The sequence below is a fragment of the Hirundo rustica genome, chromosome W, assembly GCF_015227805.2.
Source record: "Hirundo rustica isolate bHirRus1 chromosome W, bHirRus1.pri.v3, whole genome shotgun sequence".
Taxonomy (NCBI): Eukaryota; Metazoa; Chordata; class Aves; order Passeriformes; family Hirundinidae; genus Hirundo; species Hirundo rustica.
In genome coordinates this window covers 9,223,493-9,239,556 of record NC_053487.1, presented here as the reverse complement: position 1 = coordinate 9,239,556, position 16,064 = coordinate 9,223,493, and the positions used below count along the sequence as shown (strand labels likewise).

Genomic DNA, 16,064 nt, shown 5'->3' with positions numbered 1-16,064 from the left:
CACTTACCTGTAAAACCCAGGATGCACATTTGATGGAGAACTGTCTTTCTTAACATAATTTAATAAGAAGAAATAAATTGACAGAACATGATAAAATTATTGCATGCATATTAGAGATGTAAAATCACTTAACTTTTTTTTTTTTTTAAAGGCATTACCTGCAAGGCTTCCTGTTTATTATAGAATTCATTATCATCTGGTGGTTTAATGAGGTAGCAATGGTTACAGCACTTCTTGAGTTCCATCATAATGTTCAAAAAGCCCGAGGTACTGCCTTTTGAACCTTTACTCAGGGCTTTATAATTCCTGGTTAAAATCCACCTATGATAGAGAATGTGCACAATGGAAGTAATTTCTAACCATTTGTGGAAATATGAAGGATGTAAGCTCTCAAAATATCAGTTAAAATTGCATTATGAAAACTATTACACTTCAGTAATTTTTATATAGAGATGTCATAAAAATAGCAGGAATTAAAAAGTGTCATTACTTACTTGTAATATTGCTTCTGCAATGCACTCATTTCCATCCTCAAAATTTGTTCAACCTTAGCAGGTAAAGACTTTTCTACATCTTTTTTAACTCTTCTGAGCAAAAATGGTTCAAGTTCTTTGTGAAGACTTGCATAACCAAACTCTCTCCCTTTGCCATGCTCCTCTTCAAAATCTTCCCAGGAAGAAAACCTTCAACATAGAAAGAATAAAGGTAAAATAATGACATACCATGAACACAGACACACAAAGACCATAAATATACCATGTACACAAACACAAATGGACTTCTTCACTACTCCCCTCTGTTTTATTAAATAAGTTTCTGAATTTGCATCTCACAAGAAATTCCAAATATTTGGTCTGCAAATAGGAAAATGGAAATTAACAAATTTTTGCAGAATGAAAATTCAAAACAAACTCCTGAATTTTAATTTCTTCAGTGAAAACACAACATTTTATTTTTCTGCATGGAAACACAGGTAGGATATAGAAATTCAATTATATTTCTCAAGAGCAGCATGAAAAAGTAGTTGTATAGCTGGAGGAAGTGCAAGAGAATAGACCACATACCTTTTGCAGCTTGTATGGACTAGCTGAAATGTGATTATCCTCTGGTATGTGCTAACAGACTAAGAGAATGCACTTTGTGATCATATGAAGAATAGGTGCCAGACAACAAACTTAGTGGCTTTGTTTGTAAGGTTCTGAAGAAGTCAATGCAATGCATAGCACCGAAATTAATTGGAACTACAATGCTTTGTATTTACACGATATTTGAAAGGAAGATGTGCTCTTATTTATTCCAAATATAAACAGAGGTCAGTATAGAATAATGTCAACATAGTAAACCTATTCTATGCAAATTGTAAGGGCAAATTTGCTGCCTGAATCATAGAATCATGGAATGTCCTGAGTTGGAAGGGACCCACGAAGATCATCAAAGTCCAACTCTAGGCCTTGCACAGGACTACCCCAAGAATCACACCATGTGCCTGAATGAATTACTGGATATTGGGCATTGTGGTTTTCATTCATGGTACTGACACAGAAAAGATGACATCCTCAGACCCATTCTATTTCCCTACAGCAAATCCATATATGATTTTCCTTTTAAATTAAGATGAAGCATGTTTTCAACATTCTGAGCCATATATCAATCCATCCTTTTTTTGAACTGCCAAAACAGAAAAAGTGACAGCTGCTACCAAAACAATTTATCCAAAGAAGCATGAAAAATATGTGCATTTATTTTATAAACAATATTTAAACTATTTCACAATGCAATTCTTTATTGATTCTCCAATCACTACAATAATTGACCATAAGAAACTTGACCACAACCCCCCCCAAAAAACAAACAACCAAAAATCCCAACACCAACAACCTCTCCCCACCCCCATCACATTCCTTACTTTTCTGGCATGATGAAGTGCAGCAAAGACCAAAGCTCTTTAAGGGAGTTTTGCAGAGGGGTTCCAGTAATAAGAAGACGATGATTAGACTTAAAGTCTATTAAAGTCTTGTACAGAAGGGAATCATCATTTTTTAAACGATGAGCTTCATCAACTCCTATAAATACCCAATTCAGACCACCAAGGAATGACTTCAAGAAATTGGGGGGAGGGGAAGACATTATACAAGTTAATATATTATGCAATGTCTGACATTTTACATGAGGTTATATACATACCATCACTCATTTTAATAAAAAAGGACACCTATATGCTTTTAGTATTAATTAGGGGTTTTATGTTTGCTAGATTCAACAAAAGGCTATGCAGGCATCCTGAGATTAAAAAGAAAGTATAAACCAAGTTTATACTTAGGTGGAGGAAGAAGACAAAAAGCTGATCTATACATTTTCAATTGACAAAAAAATCCCCAACAAAATTCCACTATTGATTCTTCTTTTCAGCATGTACAAATAAATGAAATAGAAAGTCAGCAAGCAGAACTTTTTTGTTATAATTATCATATGCTGTTAGGATTAACAATAACTTTATATGCTACCATCATGAAGAGAGTAGTAATATAAATGTATGTAATACTGCACACACAAATGCAAAGAAAGAACATGAGATTTCAGAGTTTTGAATCACAGGTTTGGAGCTATGAACTGGTTTGTTTTTTCAGTTCCTGGATGACTGTCTAACAGGAAACTAGAGATTTTGAGATGCAAAGAAATTACTACAGCAATGTTGCCAGATGAAGAATTGTTTGCAGCTGGTGGGTTAATACAATGCTTATTCTTCAAAAAACACTGGCCTATGGAACCACAAAATGCTTATTCTGTAGGAAGAAGAGGTGGAAAGCAACCAATCCAGTTGTGCCAACTTTTACTAGTTCACCAGGCAGTCAGGTATGACAGAGAGCACCAGAACAGAACACATGCATAAAGGGGAAGGAACATATGTTAATGACTTTGGGGAAATGATTATCATATGTGTTTCTTCTGGGAAAACTTATTAATATGTATGTAGAATATAGCATATAAACAGGACGTTTCCTGTACTTAGCATGTATTTCAGAGGAGATATCCCCTCATACATTCAGCAAAATAAAAAATGTCTGCTTCTTCATGCTACATTGGTATTAAGGAGTTTTATTTTTACCGATTTTTGGTAACAATGTGAAGCACAAGCAAACTGAAGAAAAATAAGTTTTAGCCACTTGATATGTGGGTTAAGGGAGAGGTCAGGAAGTCTAACCACACATACATAAAATCTAAAAGTGCTTAAAGAAAACAACCTTCATACTTCCAAGAGTAAAGTTGTTATAGTCCCCCATCCATTTAACAGCCCAGAACCCAAATACGTGCCAACTCTAAAGGAATTTTACATTGTACAAATGATTTGTATCTCCCTGAAGAAGTGTCATTACCTTATCCTTCAGCAAAATTTCATAAGTTGTTAGAAGTATATTAAATTTTAATCGCTTGGTCTGTGGATGTATCCATTCATGAGTTCTTATCTACAAGAAGAATCAAGCAAACTTTGAGCTAGAGAAAAATGGTCTTATTAATCAGGATGACTTCAGGTACTATAGCAATATAGATGTTAAGTGATATACAAGAATCTGATCATGAATAAGAAACAGCATATAAAGCTTTTTTTTTCTTAAAGTTATTAAACAGTGGTGGAGGGGTGTTTGTTAGCTTTTGTTCAGTTGGGGTTTTTTGTGGATTTCTTTGTGTGTTTTGGGTTTTTTGTTTGGGTTTTTTTGTTTGTTTTTAACCTTTAATGGATAAGGTTCCTCATATTCTTCCTTTCAGGAAACAAATTAAGATTATGTCTGTTTGGCTTAAATATATATTTTATGCACCTAAATAATCACATGACAAATGACAATTTATTTTCAAATGCAAGGTTGCATTTTTAATCCTTTTTATTATTAACCAATAATTAAATTTTTCACATTCATTTATATTGGATCAAAATTTATGCTTTAAATTTGTATTTTAACCACATGCAATGTTTCAAATAATTATTTGCTCATTCCGAATCAAAATACTGGAGATTAGCATAAGACAGGAGCATGAAGTGAGTCTTATTTACCACTAATATTTCCAATGATACAAAGAAATACTCACCATATTTCTGCTAGTTATATCTCCTAAGTAAACCACAGCATTCATCTGAGGAGCCCAAGTTTGAATCTCTCTTTGCCAAGATGTCAAGGTAGAAAGTGGCACGACTAGCAAGAAAGGCCCATACAGTTGATGTTCATGAAACAGGTAGTTCAGAAAAGAAATTGTTTGTATTGTTTTACCCAGACCCATTTCATCTGCAAGAATACAACTATTCCCTCTAAAAAAACAAACAAACAAACAAACAAAATTTATAAATGCTTTCAAGTTAAAACCAGCAAGACTAATTTAAGACTACTTACTTGCACCATGAGTGGGCAAGCCAGTTCAGTCCATTTAACTGATAATCTCTTAATTCTAAACCTTCATGTCCTCCAATATAAGATGGTTGCTTTTTTAGTGCAACAAACCTTGGCCTCTGTTTTAGAATCTGTCAAAAGCAAATTGAGCATCAGTCCTACTATTAAGCAAAGTTACCAAAATATCTTCTTATAGAAACAAAATAGCAGTAGGATTCTGTTTGGTCACCAAGTATAGTCTTTATTAATGACAAACGTCTAGGCCATATAACAATATCCACCCATCTGCAAGCTAAAATTAGTTTGCTGATCTAAATTCCACAACAGAAGTGACAAGAACTCATTCACAAAGGTTACTTTTAAAACAAATTAAAGTAATAAACAATTCCATCTTTGAATGGCAATAAAATAAGTAGGAGCAAATATAGAATCATAGAATGGGTTGGGTTGGAAGGGACCTTAAAAAATATCTAGTTCCAACCCCCCTGCCATGGGCAGGGACACCAAAGTCTACTCTTAATAGTAATACTTCCTACATATATAAATATAGCTATCACTATTACCGTTCTGGACAGCATTCAAAAATATTTTATAACATGCATTTTTGAATGCATAAAATAGATCAGTTTTTAAAAAATTATTGCAACTGGATAAATCCATTAAAATTACATACTCACCTTGCAGTCTTTAAATGGAGTAGTCTTGGATTGGTTTCTGCTAAAATACTCATCAATACATGTCTGAAATTTTTTGGCAATGAGAGCACCGTCTTCCCAGCTACATTCTGAGTAAGGCAGACCTTGCCATTTGCAATAGTAATCTGGATAACCAGCTGCTGATTTCTGGTTTGAATGAGCTGCAGAAATGCATCAGAGATACCAGATCAGTATTTTCTTTCTGTATTTTAAGAAAGCACTCATTTTAGGTGATAAGACAACATGAACTAGTTACACAGTGTTGGGGGTTAGGTTTGGTTTTGTTTTCTTTCTTTCCCTATAGAATTTTTCCCGCCCATAAGTTGCTAAGAGACTAAATACTGATGCTTAGAGGGTGCTTGACCCACACAAAAGAAGTGATGAGGGTGGGGGAAGATCACTTAAGTTTGGGGGAGGGAAAAGCTCAGTGCTCCGGAAGCTGAGTGTGCTCTTCTTCCTGCACTCGGCATTGGAGAGGACGGTCGAGCAACTGCTGGCTGCATGAAGAGTCCACTGTTAACGGAGGGTCTGGTCCTGGGAATTCCACCATCGTCCAACATCTGCTCATGTGCCCAGGAATTCGAAGCTCCTCGTCTGCCCTGCTGGAGGTGGGTCAGCCCCGGTCCAGCCGTCACGGCTTCTTCAGCACTGCTCACTTTGCCTGCCGGGACATTCCCCCTGTCTGCTGGGGACAACCCACCATTTCCAGTCATCAGCCCCAGAGTTTTCCCACCGTTTCGGCTTGGTGCTCTCAGGGTCCCAAGAGTTCAGACTGCCCTGGGCTTGTGAAACAAAGCCCCTTGAGGTTCTTGGTTCTGTTTATTATTATTGCTGTAGTTGTTGTTTGTTTGTCCTGTTATATTTACTAGTAAATAACTGTTATTCCTTTCCCCATAGCTCTGACTGAAAAGCCTCTTTAATCTTCTAAATTATAATAACTTGGAGGGAAGGGATTGGAGTTCCCCATTCCTAGAGAGGCCCCGCCTCTCCCAAGCAGATACCTGTCTTTCAAACCAAGACACACAGCAAAGACAGTATGATAACATTTCTCTTCATCAAAGATTTGGTTTTGCCTTAAGCTTCTAGGGATATTAATAACCTAAATTTCTTAACTATATATTCAACATGCAAGCAATAAACTTGTAATATTCTCAACACTGTTTTCTATCTGGAAGTTTGTCACGTACCAATTATCCTCTCCACTATTTGATACTGTTTATGTAGATCATCTGTAAGTTCCTGCTGGCAGTTATAGTATTCCACATCTTCTGGAGAAGCATTTTTCAGCCTGAAATGGGAATTCATTTGCAGCACTTACTACATTGTACAGTTCTAAAACTAAGAAAATCTGGCAATTTTAAAGCTCTGAATGTAAGAACCATAGGAATGCTGCTTAGAGAGCTTCTTTGGAGAAGCTACAACTCTGGAATTCCTGCTATAAAAGTGTTGCATCTGGCCTAGGTACATTATCACTGATGACTGAGGAAGCTTATAAAGAGAAATTACTATCAGCTACGTCTTATACTAGTCATGCAGATAATTTACAATAACTGTTTTCAATACAGCAGTGTACTGCACATGGCATTTTCACAGAACAGCACAGATGGCTCACTATAAGAATCTATCTTACGAGTCACTAAAAATTCCACCACTGTTCATAGATTATATTAAACATACTAATAAACTGGAATACCATAACATAGCACTAAAATGTAAGGATTTTTTTCATTTCTTGGTTCTGAGGCTTTGACAGAAGTTTGAGCCAAGAAAACTAAATGCTGTAATGTTTTGAGTGCTTTAGCCATTTCTGATTTTTTTCTAATCTCTGCAGCAATTCCCAAAGAACTCTGATCAAAATACAATGACAAAATTAGTAAAAGTTAAGATTTAAAACAAAACCAGAAAACCCACCACCCACTTGTTAAAACTTCATTACAACAGACATATTAAAATCTAGGTGCAGAAGCTGCTTCCTTAAAGCCCTGATTTTACAAGATGTGAGTATTGTCACTTGCACAAATAAAGTTGGTGTGCTCAGAATCTTACAGGATCATAAGGTGTTAGGAAAGTTTAAACTTTAGAGCTTTTGTCTTCCTGTTGTACAGGCACTTAAAAACATCTATATTGTTACAAAAATATACAATATGGAAATCGTTATAAAAATACTCACCAGCGTTTTGTTTCCTGATCCTTTTTCTTGTAGTTGTCCAGTTTCTTCATCCCTTTAACATTTTGTTGCTTCAGTGTTTCCTCAGTTTCCCATGTATTATGGATGTGTGACCAGCCTTTCCATTTAATAAGATACTGTATTTCTCCTGGCTCTTTTGACTTTTCAAACCCAGTATTTGGGTCACCATCTGCCTCAACTGCATAGATGGTGGTTGCAGCACCAGTGGCTAATAAAGAAACCACACCATAAGGCTCGATGCACCAGTAAAAAAACACACTGCAGAAAGCAATTTGTGATGCTCTTATATGAAGATACAACTTGATTAATTATATCTACAATGCTTATGTCAGTCTTCTTTTCTGAAGAATTATGATGTAGCTATATTAACTCATGCACAAGTATACCAACAAGATTCAAAGAAAGCAACGAAAAAACACTGCATCTAACCTATAGTATATCTTCTCATGAGAATTTTCTTAGTATTCCTAGTCTTTCTAATGATCCTGAGAGAATGCTCCACTAACAATGCTTGCTGTCATCTTTACTATGTCCTTCTCATCTCTGAGAATATAACAGATATTGGGAATTGTGCTTAATCAGCCTTGAGACTTCAATAGCCTACTATTCAATTATTACTATGGATGCCATAAATAAAATTTACAGAATCAAAGAATGGTTGAGGTTGGATGGGACTTCTGGAGGTCATTAGTCCAACCTCTATGCTCAAACAAGATCACCTAGATCCAGTTGCCCAAGACTATGTCCAGATAGCTTCTGAATATCTCCAAGGAGGGAAACTCCACCACCTCTCTGGACAACTCCAACATGCAAACTGGTAACAACAGATGAGTAGAAGGATGAGGTACTAAATAACTTTTTTTCCTCAGTCAAGGCAGGAACTGATGAGGCAAAGTCTCTCCTATTGTAAGGGAAGATCAGGTTCAAGACCACCTGAGGAATCTGAACATAAATAAGTCTTTGAGACCTGATGAGATGTACCCCAGAGTCCTGAGGGAATTGGCTGATGTAGTTGCTAAGCCACTCTCCATAATATTCAAAAATTCATGGCAGTCAGGTGAAGTCCCAGGTAAGTGGAAAAAGGAAAACATTGCACCCATCTTTAAAAAGGGTAGAAAGGAGGACCCTGGAATCTACCGAGCTGTCAGCCTCACCTCTGTGCCCAGGAAGACCACAGAACAGATCCTCTTAGAAGCTGTGCTAAGGCATATGGAGGACAGGGACGTGATTTGGGAAAGCCAGCACGGCTTCACAAAGGGCAAGTCCTGCATGACCAATCTAGTGGCCTTCTATGATGGAGTGACTCCATCAGGGGACAAAGGAAGGGCTACAGATATCATTTATCTGGACTTCTATACAGCCTTTGACATGGTCTCCTGCAACATCCTTCTCTCTAAATTGGTGTACTATTTCATGGATAAGGAATTGGCTCCATGTCTGGATGGATGTTGTGTTCCTCTGAGGAATGGTTTTTCCCCTCAGAGTCCCCCTGAAACCTGTGCTATGTAGTTCAACCCTTTTTCCCTATCATACCTACTCCTGACCCTATTGGCTCAGGGCCAATATCTTTCCTTGGCCCAAAACTAGATATACCCCTGTTTCTTCCTGGTTCTCTCTCTCTCTCCTCGGCCTCCTGGAACATCACATCGAGAATAAAGCCTGGACGGAAGCTGGGGGTGAGAACCACTCTTTTGAAATCTCTGTTCTGTCTCTCTGAAATATATTTCCCTAAAACCCCTGAATAACTGAGCTAGCGAGAGCCGGGGGGTGGCTAGAGGGAAGTATATTTTCAGATGGAGATCAGTGACAAGTGGTGTCTCTTGTGTCCATATTGGGACCAATGTTATTTAATATCTTCATCAATGACATAGATTAAGTGATTGAGTGCATCCTCAGCAAGTTTGCAGACAACACCAAGCTGAGTGGTGCTGTTGACACACCTGAAGGATGGGATGCCATCCAGAGGGACCTGGACAAGCTCAAGAAGTAGGCCCATGGGAACCTCATGCGATTCAACAAGGCCAAGTGCAAGGTCTGGCACCTGGGTTAAGGCAATCTCTGGTATCAATACAGGCTGGGGGATGAAGGGATTGAGAGCAGCCCTGTGGAGAAGGACTTCGGAGTACTTGTAGATAAAAGGCTGGACATGAGCCAGCAATGTGCTATCAGAACCCAAAAAGCCAACCGTATCCTGGGCTGCATCAAAAGAAGTGCGGCCAACAGGTCGAGGGAAGTGATTCTGCCCCTCTACTCCCCACTGGTGATACCCCACCTAGAGTACTGTGTCCAGTTCTGGAGTCCTCAGAACAAGAAATACATGGACCTGTTGCAGCATGTCCAGAAGAGGGTCATGAAAATGATCAGAGTGCTGGAGCGCCTCTCCTATAATGACAGGCTGAGAGAATTGGGGTTGTTCAGCATGGATAAGACTCCACTTTATTGTGGTCTTTCAATATTTAAAGGAGACTTCTAAAAAAGATAGGGACAAACTTTTTAGTAGGGCTTTCTGCTTTGGTTGGGATAGAATTAATTTTCTTTATATAATAGCCAGTATGGGGCTATGTTTTGAATTTGTGATAGAAACAGTGCTGATATATGAGGGATGTTTTAGTTATTGCTGAGCAGGGCTTACACAGAGTCAAAGCCTTTGCTGTTTCTCACACCACCACACCAGGGAGTAGGCTGTGGGTGCACAAGAAGTTGGGAAAGGTGGTTTGTCTTCCCAAGTAACCATTATGCATGATGGGCCCCTGCTTTCCTGGCTATGATTGAACACCTCACCTGCCTGCCAATGGAAAGTAGTGAATGAATTGCTTGTTTTGCTTTGCTTATGTGTGCAGTTTTTGCTTTCCTTATTAAACTGCCTTTATCTCAACCCATGAATTTTCTCACCTTTTTTATTTTTCTGATACTCTCCCCCATCCCACAGGGGAAAGTGAGTGAGCAGCTGTGTGGGGCTTAGTTGCATGGGGCCTGTTGCCATAGGACAAAGGGGTAACGGTTTTAAACTAAAAGAAGGGAAATTTAGACTAGATATAAGGAAGAAATTTTTATGACAAGGGTGGTGAAACACTGGCATGGGTTGCCCAAAGAGGTGGTGGATACCCCATCCCTGGAAACATTCAAGGTCAGGTTAAACAGGGCTCTGAGCAACCTGATCTAGTTGAAGATGTCCCTGCTCATTGCAGGGGGATTGGAATAGATGAACTTTGAAGGTATTTTCCAACCCAAACCATTCTATAATTCTATGACATTTGCTTTCCTCCAGTCCTCAGGCACTTCTCCCAGTTGCCATGATCAAAAATTATTGAGTGGCCTTGCAGTGACATCTGCCAGCTCCCTCAGTACTCATGGGTGCATTCCATCAGGGCCCATGGACTTATGTATGTCCAGTTTGCCTAAGTATTCCCTGGCCTGATCATCTTCCACCAAGGGTACATATTCCTTGTTCCAGATTTCCCTCCCTGATATTGGGGACCAGGGATTCCTGAAGACTGGTCTTGATAGTAAAGACTGAGATGAATAAAGCATTCAGTACCTCAGCCTTTTCCATGTCCTGTGTTATCCTGTCATTCAGTAGTATGTCCATATTTTCCTTAGTCTTCCTTTTGTTGCCTATAGAGTCCTCTGTTGCTGTCTTTGACAACCCTTGCGAGATTCAATTCCAAGCGGACTTTGGCTTTCCTGACTGTGTCTCTGCATGCTTTGATAGCGTCTCTGTATTCCACCTTCCCTATACCTCCTCTTTGGTTTTGAGTTTTGCCAAGAGCTCCTTGTTTATCTATACAGGCCTACTGGCAATTTTGCCTGACTTCCTGCTCTTTGGGATGGGCTGCTCTTGAACTATTTCTCCCTAAATTCGTTTTACTACTCCCCCCCATCTTCAGAATCTTATGTGGGGTAATTTTTAATTAAATACAGTCAGTATTACAGCTGAAGGATGCTAGCAGCAAGAAACAAGCTCATTTCTGTGAGGAGAGCCAAATAAGGAAGTGGACCTAACCAGATGCAGGGGACAGATATAGAAACAGAGCACTGCAATAGTAAAAGGCATGTAAAATATAAGAAGCCTAGTCCAAAAGGTTTTTAACACAGCGGTGACACTGCATTAGAGTAAGGGGCTAGAGTAAGAATACACTGGGAAAAAAAGAAGCAACACACAATCAGGACATTGCATCTCATCAGCTGTTGGAAATATGAAACCCCTACCATCATCCATAAAATTAATTCTAGAAATGCACATGCAAGCACATCACTGAAATTTTATATTCCACCATCCATTGCACTGTATTGGGACTATTTGAAAATAAATAACTGAAATCAGAATCTCAATGGTTCAGCCTTCCTAACATCATCCTTCATCATTCAGGCTACTGGTTAGCTCTCGTATTCATTCCATTTTCTCTTCACCCTCCTATATAGAGTTTATACCTATCAAATATCAGTAAACTGTACAAATAGTGATGTAACAGAATGCTATGCATTTGAGAGATATTCCACTTCAATTTTTCTCTTTCACAGAATCACAGAATATGATGAGTTGGAAGGGACCCACAAGGATCATTGAGTCCAACTCCTGGCCCAACCCCAAGAGTCACACCATATGCCTAAGAGTATTGTCCAAACACTTCTTGAGCTCTGTCAGGCTTGGTCCTGTGACCACTTCTTTAGTTACTTAAGTTGCTCTATGTTTTATTTTATAAGGCTTACAAAAGAAACATCCCTATGAGTATAAAAAACAAAATAAGATTACTTTCTGGTATTTTAAAACTTCTTTACAAACATTACAGGTTACCTACAGCTAAGAATAATTGTTGTTGACATTGCACCACAATACTGTGCAGCATCTTAAGGACACTGATAACAAAATTACCTCCTTTTCGGCCAATTCGACTATCCATAAACTTCTCTATAGTTTCAAATTCATCTTCTTCAGGCTGTGGGACATCTTCTCCACAAACTTCCAACAAGTCGTCAGAATCTGTCTTGGTTTCTTCAGCTTCTTTGTAACTAACATTGACTGTTGCCTGGCGACGAGATCCTCTCTTGTCATAGTCATCATCGTCCGATGAATCCAGCTGCCTCTTTTTCTGTCCTGCAATCTTTTTGCCACTTTTTGGCTCAATTCTTGAAGGCAATAAGACACAACACAATAGTGGAATTTCAACACAGTTATAAGCCTTCTTTATTTGTTTCTGAATACATATTTTTCATGACTGCTCAGTTACACCAATTTCAGTTGGAGCAGACAGGAAAGAGGTATTCAACACAAACCACTGGTATGATAATATCTTTTGTAGATTAAAAAAAGTCTTCAAGTTCTGTAATAAATATTAATGTTTTCATTTGCCTGTATAGTAGTACAGTACTTGATTACAAAATAGAAATAGTACCAGAGTAGCTAAAATGCAAGACCTTCTTACCTGCTTGGAGGTTTCCGGCTTTTGACTTTGTTTTCTGGCTCATAGTCAGATTCACTATCTTCACAACTGCTTTTCTCTCTATCTTCCTCTGATTCAGAATCAGAACTAGTTCCTGATACTGATCCTGACCCAGACATTTGCCAGTCTTCACTGTACATATTGAGAAACAAAATAGTAACTTGCATTAGTTTTCGGGGGGGGGTGTTTATTTTTAAATCAAGCATTCACCACAGGCTTGCTGCTTTAATTTCAACATTCTTCACAGAAATAAAAATGTTATAATAGTCATTTCAGCTGGAATGACAGAAAATTATCATGGATGGATAACAGGTAAAAATACCAAGTGGGTTCAAAGGGAATTGAATTATTTTATCAAGAGACAGAAGTAAAGAACAAATCAAACCAAAAATATGGATTTCTGTATAAAATGCATCTTTAATAATTGAGTTATTTTGACATGAATAAACCTGACATCCTTAATAACTTTAGTTGGAAAGATACATATTTACTGGAACTTACCTATGCTTGTTGTGGTGGTGCAGAACTGTTTTATTAGATTTTTGTAAGAAGTTTATGTTATGGTTCGTTTCACTGTATCCCCAATTCTGTATCCCTTTTGTGTTGTCTGTATAATAAGGTGTTTTGTGTCAATCATCCCATACCTCACATGACATGTAACATCCCCTCTGCCCCAACCCCCCTCTCTGGGGCAGCTTGTCAATCACTCCCGGGGTCCCTCCCGGATTGTGAAATCTCCGTGAGAGAGCTTCAGGTGATAGGTAGCCTGGGGGAAATTCCTTTAGCTCTGGATTTTAGTGGTCTGAAGCTTGGGGGTGGGCACACCTTGTTACCCCCTGAATCCCCTGATTTGTTGTCTTGTTGTATCCTCCCTGGGACCCTCCCCCGCTTATAGGGGGTAGGAGGGAGGAAGAGGCTCTCTCAGCCGCTGGGTTCTCAGCCTGGAAGCTCTCAGCCGCTCGCCTCGGAGCTTGGAGATCTCTGCTAATAAACATCTTTTAACCTGCTAAGCTGAGAGCCAGCCTTTTCTCTTCTGCTGCTGTTGACTGTCACCTTTGGGTCCAGCTGCTAAGCCGAGAAGCCAAAACGAACTGGAAACTTTGTGTCTGTGTTGACCTGAGCTAGCTGGGGGTCAGCTCCCACCCGGAGCGGGGACACAACCGGACACAGCTTGTCATAAAAACCATAACATTATATTTTGCAAAATCCAAAATTCTCAAATAGCTATATCCCCTGTGCCTCATGTGAATAATTAACAACTTCAGCACAGGAAAAAAATAATACAGAATCAGACTGAGAAACACACAGGAAAACTTCAACCATGGCAATCAGAGGCACTGGCTCCCAAAAGCCCCAACTGAGCTTCCAATTCAGTGCTTAACACTCATGCAAGATATGAGTAAGCCACTTGTGACTCCCAGTGGCCGAATCTCTGTTCTCTTGCTTAGCTGAGATATTCTACTCTGCAAGAGGAAAGATGTACCCACTGATCAACAGTATCTTACCTCAGACTGTACAGAGAAATTTCATCTTAATTGCTTGTATGGGGGTGGAAGAAAAATCTGGCATGCATTTTTGAAAGGCTGCCAAATCTTTATACTATTACCAGTCTTAGGGGGTCTTTGTCAAAGATGATCAAATAGTACTAATGTCCTTCAAAAGTAAAATATTATTCAAAGACCTTTGCATTCCATTTCAGATGAGTAAACCTAAGAATCAGGGCTCTGACATTTCTTTCAATTAAATATGCAGTGGCTCTCATATTACATTTTCATTGTGGCCAATGCATCTGTGTGCCTTGGAAATACTACAGAATCATCTGTCTCATAAGATTTTTTTCTGTAAGCTGTAAATTAAAAAGCACCCAAATAACAACCTCTCTCTCCAATAAAAACTGAAAAAAAAATCCCACCCCAAACCAACCAACTCCCTCACCCCTATGCAAATATACAACTTGTATTTATTTGGAGATATAGACAACATATAGAACACCACACTCTGTACAGCTTGGATCCTGTAGTAGGTTTATATATAGAAATGAGCTCTGCATGTCAGATAACAGCTGCAAACATACTTGTTCAAAACAGGTATAAATCAAAATTGAAGCACTGGATATATGGGGTTATTTGGTTACTAATTTCTAAACTATCTTTCCTGTAATAGATTATATTATTAGATTTAATCACATTCTTAAGAAACAAAAGACAGGATGACACTTCACTCGAGAAGTACTATTTTGCATAACAGGCTCTTTTTGCCCCCCCCCTCCTTTCTTGAAGATATTATATTGACAACCCTGAATACTGAGATGATTCAATTAACTGGAGAAGAGGAATGAGAAAACAATTCAATTTCTATATACTGTTCATTAAAAAAATATGAAACAACACAACAACAAACAAACAAACCCCACAAAATTACAAACAAAACAAAAACAAAAACACCCCTCCCACACACAAGAGGTCACTACCAATGAGAAGGTATAACCTTTTTCACAAACTATTTCATTTACAGCTTAAAATCAGCTCAATTTCAACTTAGATTTATTGACTAGCCAAGATGCTTTATTACTGTCAAGCCTGTAATAATTGGAGGGGAAAGGTTGTCTCTAAAGTGCTTAAAAATTTGGCATTAACTATGGGATTCCAATTAAAATTTTATCTGAGACAACCTAATCAAGTAATTTCCTATTTCTTCAATAATTTTCAGAGAGGACCTTCAGCTCAAAAACATGCCAGAAATAAGACTATTTTAAAAATAAAAAGTGGTGATGAATGTTTTTCAATAACATTGTAGTCAATACAGTCTCTTTTCCTCAGAAATGAATAGTGATATCATAGAAATATAGAATAATTGATGTTGGAAAATACCTTTAAGATCTATATATACTGCTTTCAGAGTATTTATTTTAAAGTATTTCAAAATGTTAATCAAAATTGAGAAGCGCAAGACTGTATTTCAAGTGCAGAGAAATTAAGACTGGCTAATTATAAGCATTATGTCGCCATAACAAAAAATTATATTATTTATGAAAAACAACTTACTCTCTGTGTTTTTTCTTCTTGGTTTCACTGGAAGAGTCATCTGCAGAATCTTCACTGTTCGATGAACCCTGCAGATGAAGAAAAGAATATACACGATTCATTACCACAAAAAGAATGAAGTATTTTTAGTATTAAAAAGATAATTCAGCTCCCACTTTCAAACTGAAATCCTATTCTTCACATCTTATCCTCTTCACCTCCCTCAGTGTACCTACTGATACTGAATAAGATCAGGATTGCTATTGATTTCATATTTCTCCATCTAAAACATACTATGTCATCAGAACTCTAGAAACCACTACAAAAAACTGTTTTAT

At 38.0% G+C, this 16,064-nt stretch overlaps 1 protein-coding gene across 8 annotated transcripts in view; it reads right to left on the bottom strand.

Annotated features, from left to right (window-relative positions):
• LOC120764827 (chromodomain-helicase-DNA-binding protein 1-like) overlaps nt 1-16,064 on the bottom strand; it is a 109,590-nt gene that overhangs the window by 32,670 nt on the left and 60,856 nt on the right. For all 8 annotated transcript variants that reach the window (XM_040088888.2, XM_040088884.2, XM_040088886.2 and 5 more), the window contains 12 exons: nt 15,748-15,815; nt 12,686-12,835; nt 12,136-12,389; nt 7,245-7,470; nt 6,262-6,362; nt 5,057-5,235; nt 4,383-4,510; nt 4,084-4,300; nt 3,375-3,464; nt 1,907-2,097; nt 495-683; nt 159-321 (listed from right to left, as the gene is read on the bottom strand). In XM_040088888.2, the coding sequence (XP_039944822.1) occupies nt 159-321; nt 495-683; nt 1,907-2,097; nt 3,375-3,464; nt 4,084-4,300; nt 4,383-4,510; nt 5,057-5,235; nt 6,262-6,362; nt 7,245-7,470; nt 12,136-12,389; nt 12,686-12,835; nt 15,748-15,815 (1,956 nt within the window). The remainder of the gene's footprint in view (nt 1-158; nt 322-494; nt 684-1,906; nt 2,098-3,374; nt 3,465-4,083; nt 4,301-4,382; nt 4,511-5,056; nt 5,236-6,261; nt 6,363-7,244; nt 7,471-12,135; nt 12,390-12,685; nt 12,836-15,747; nt 15,816-16,064) is intronic.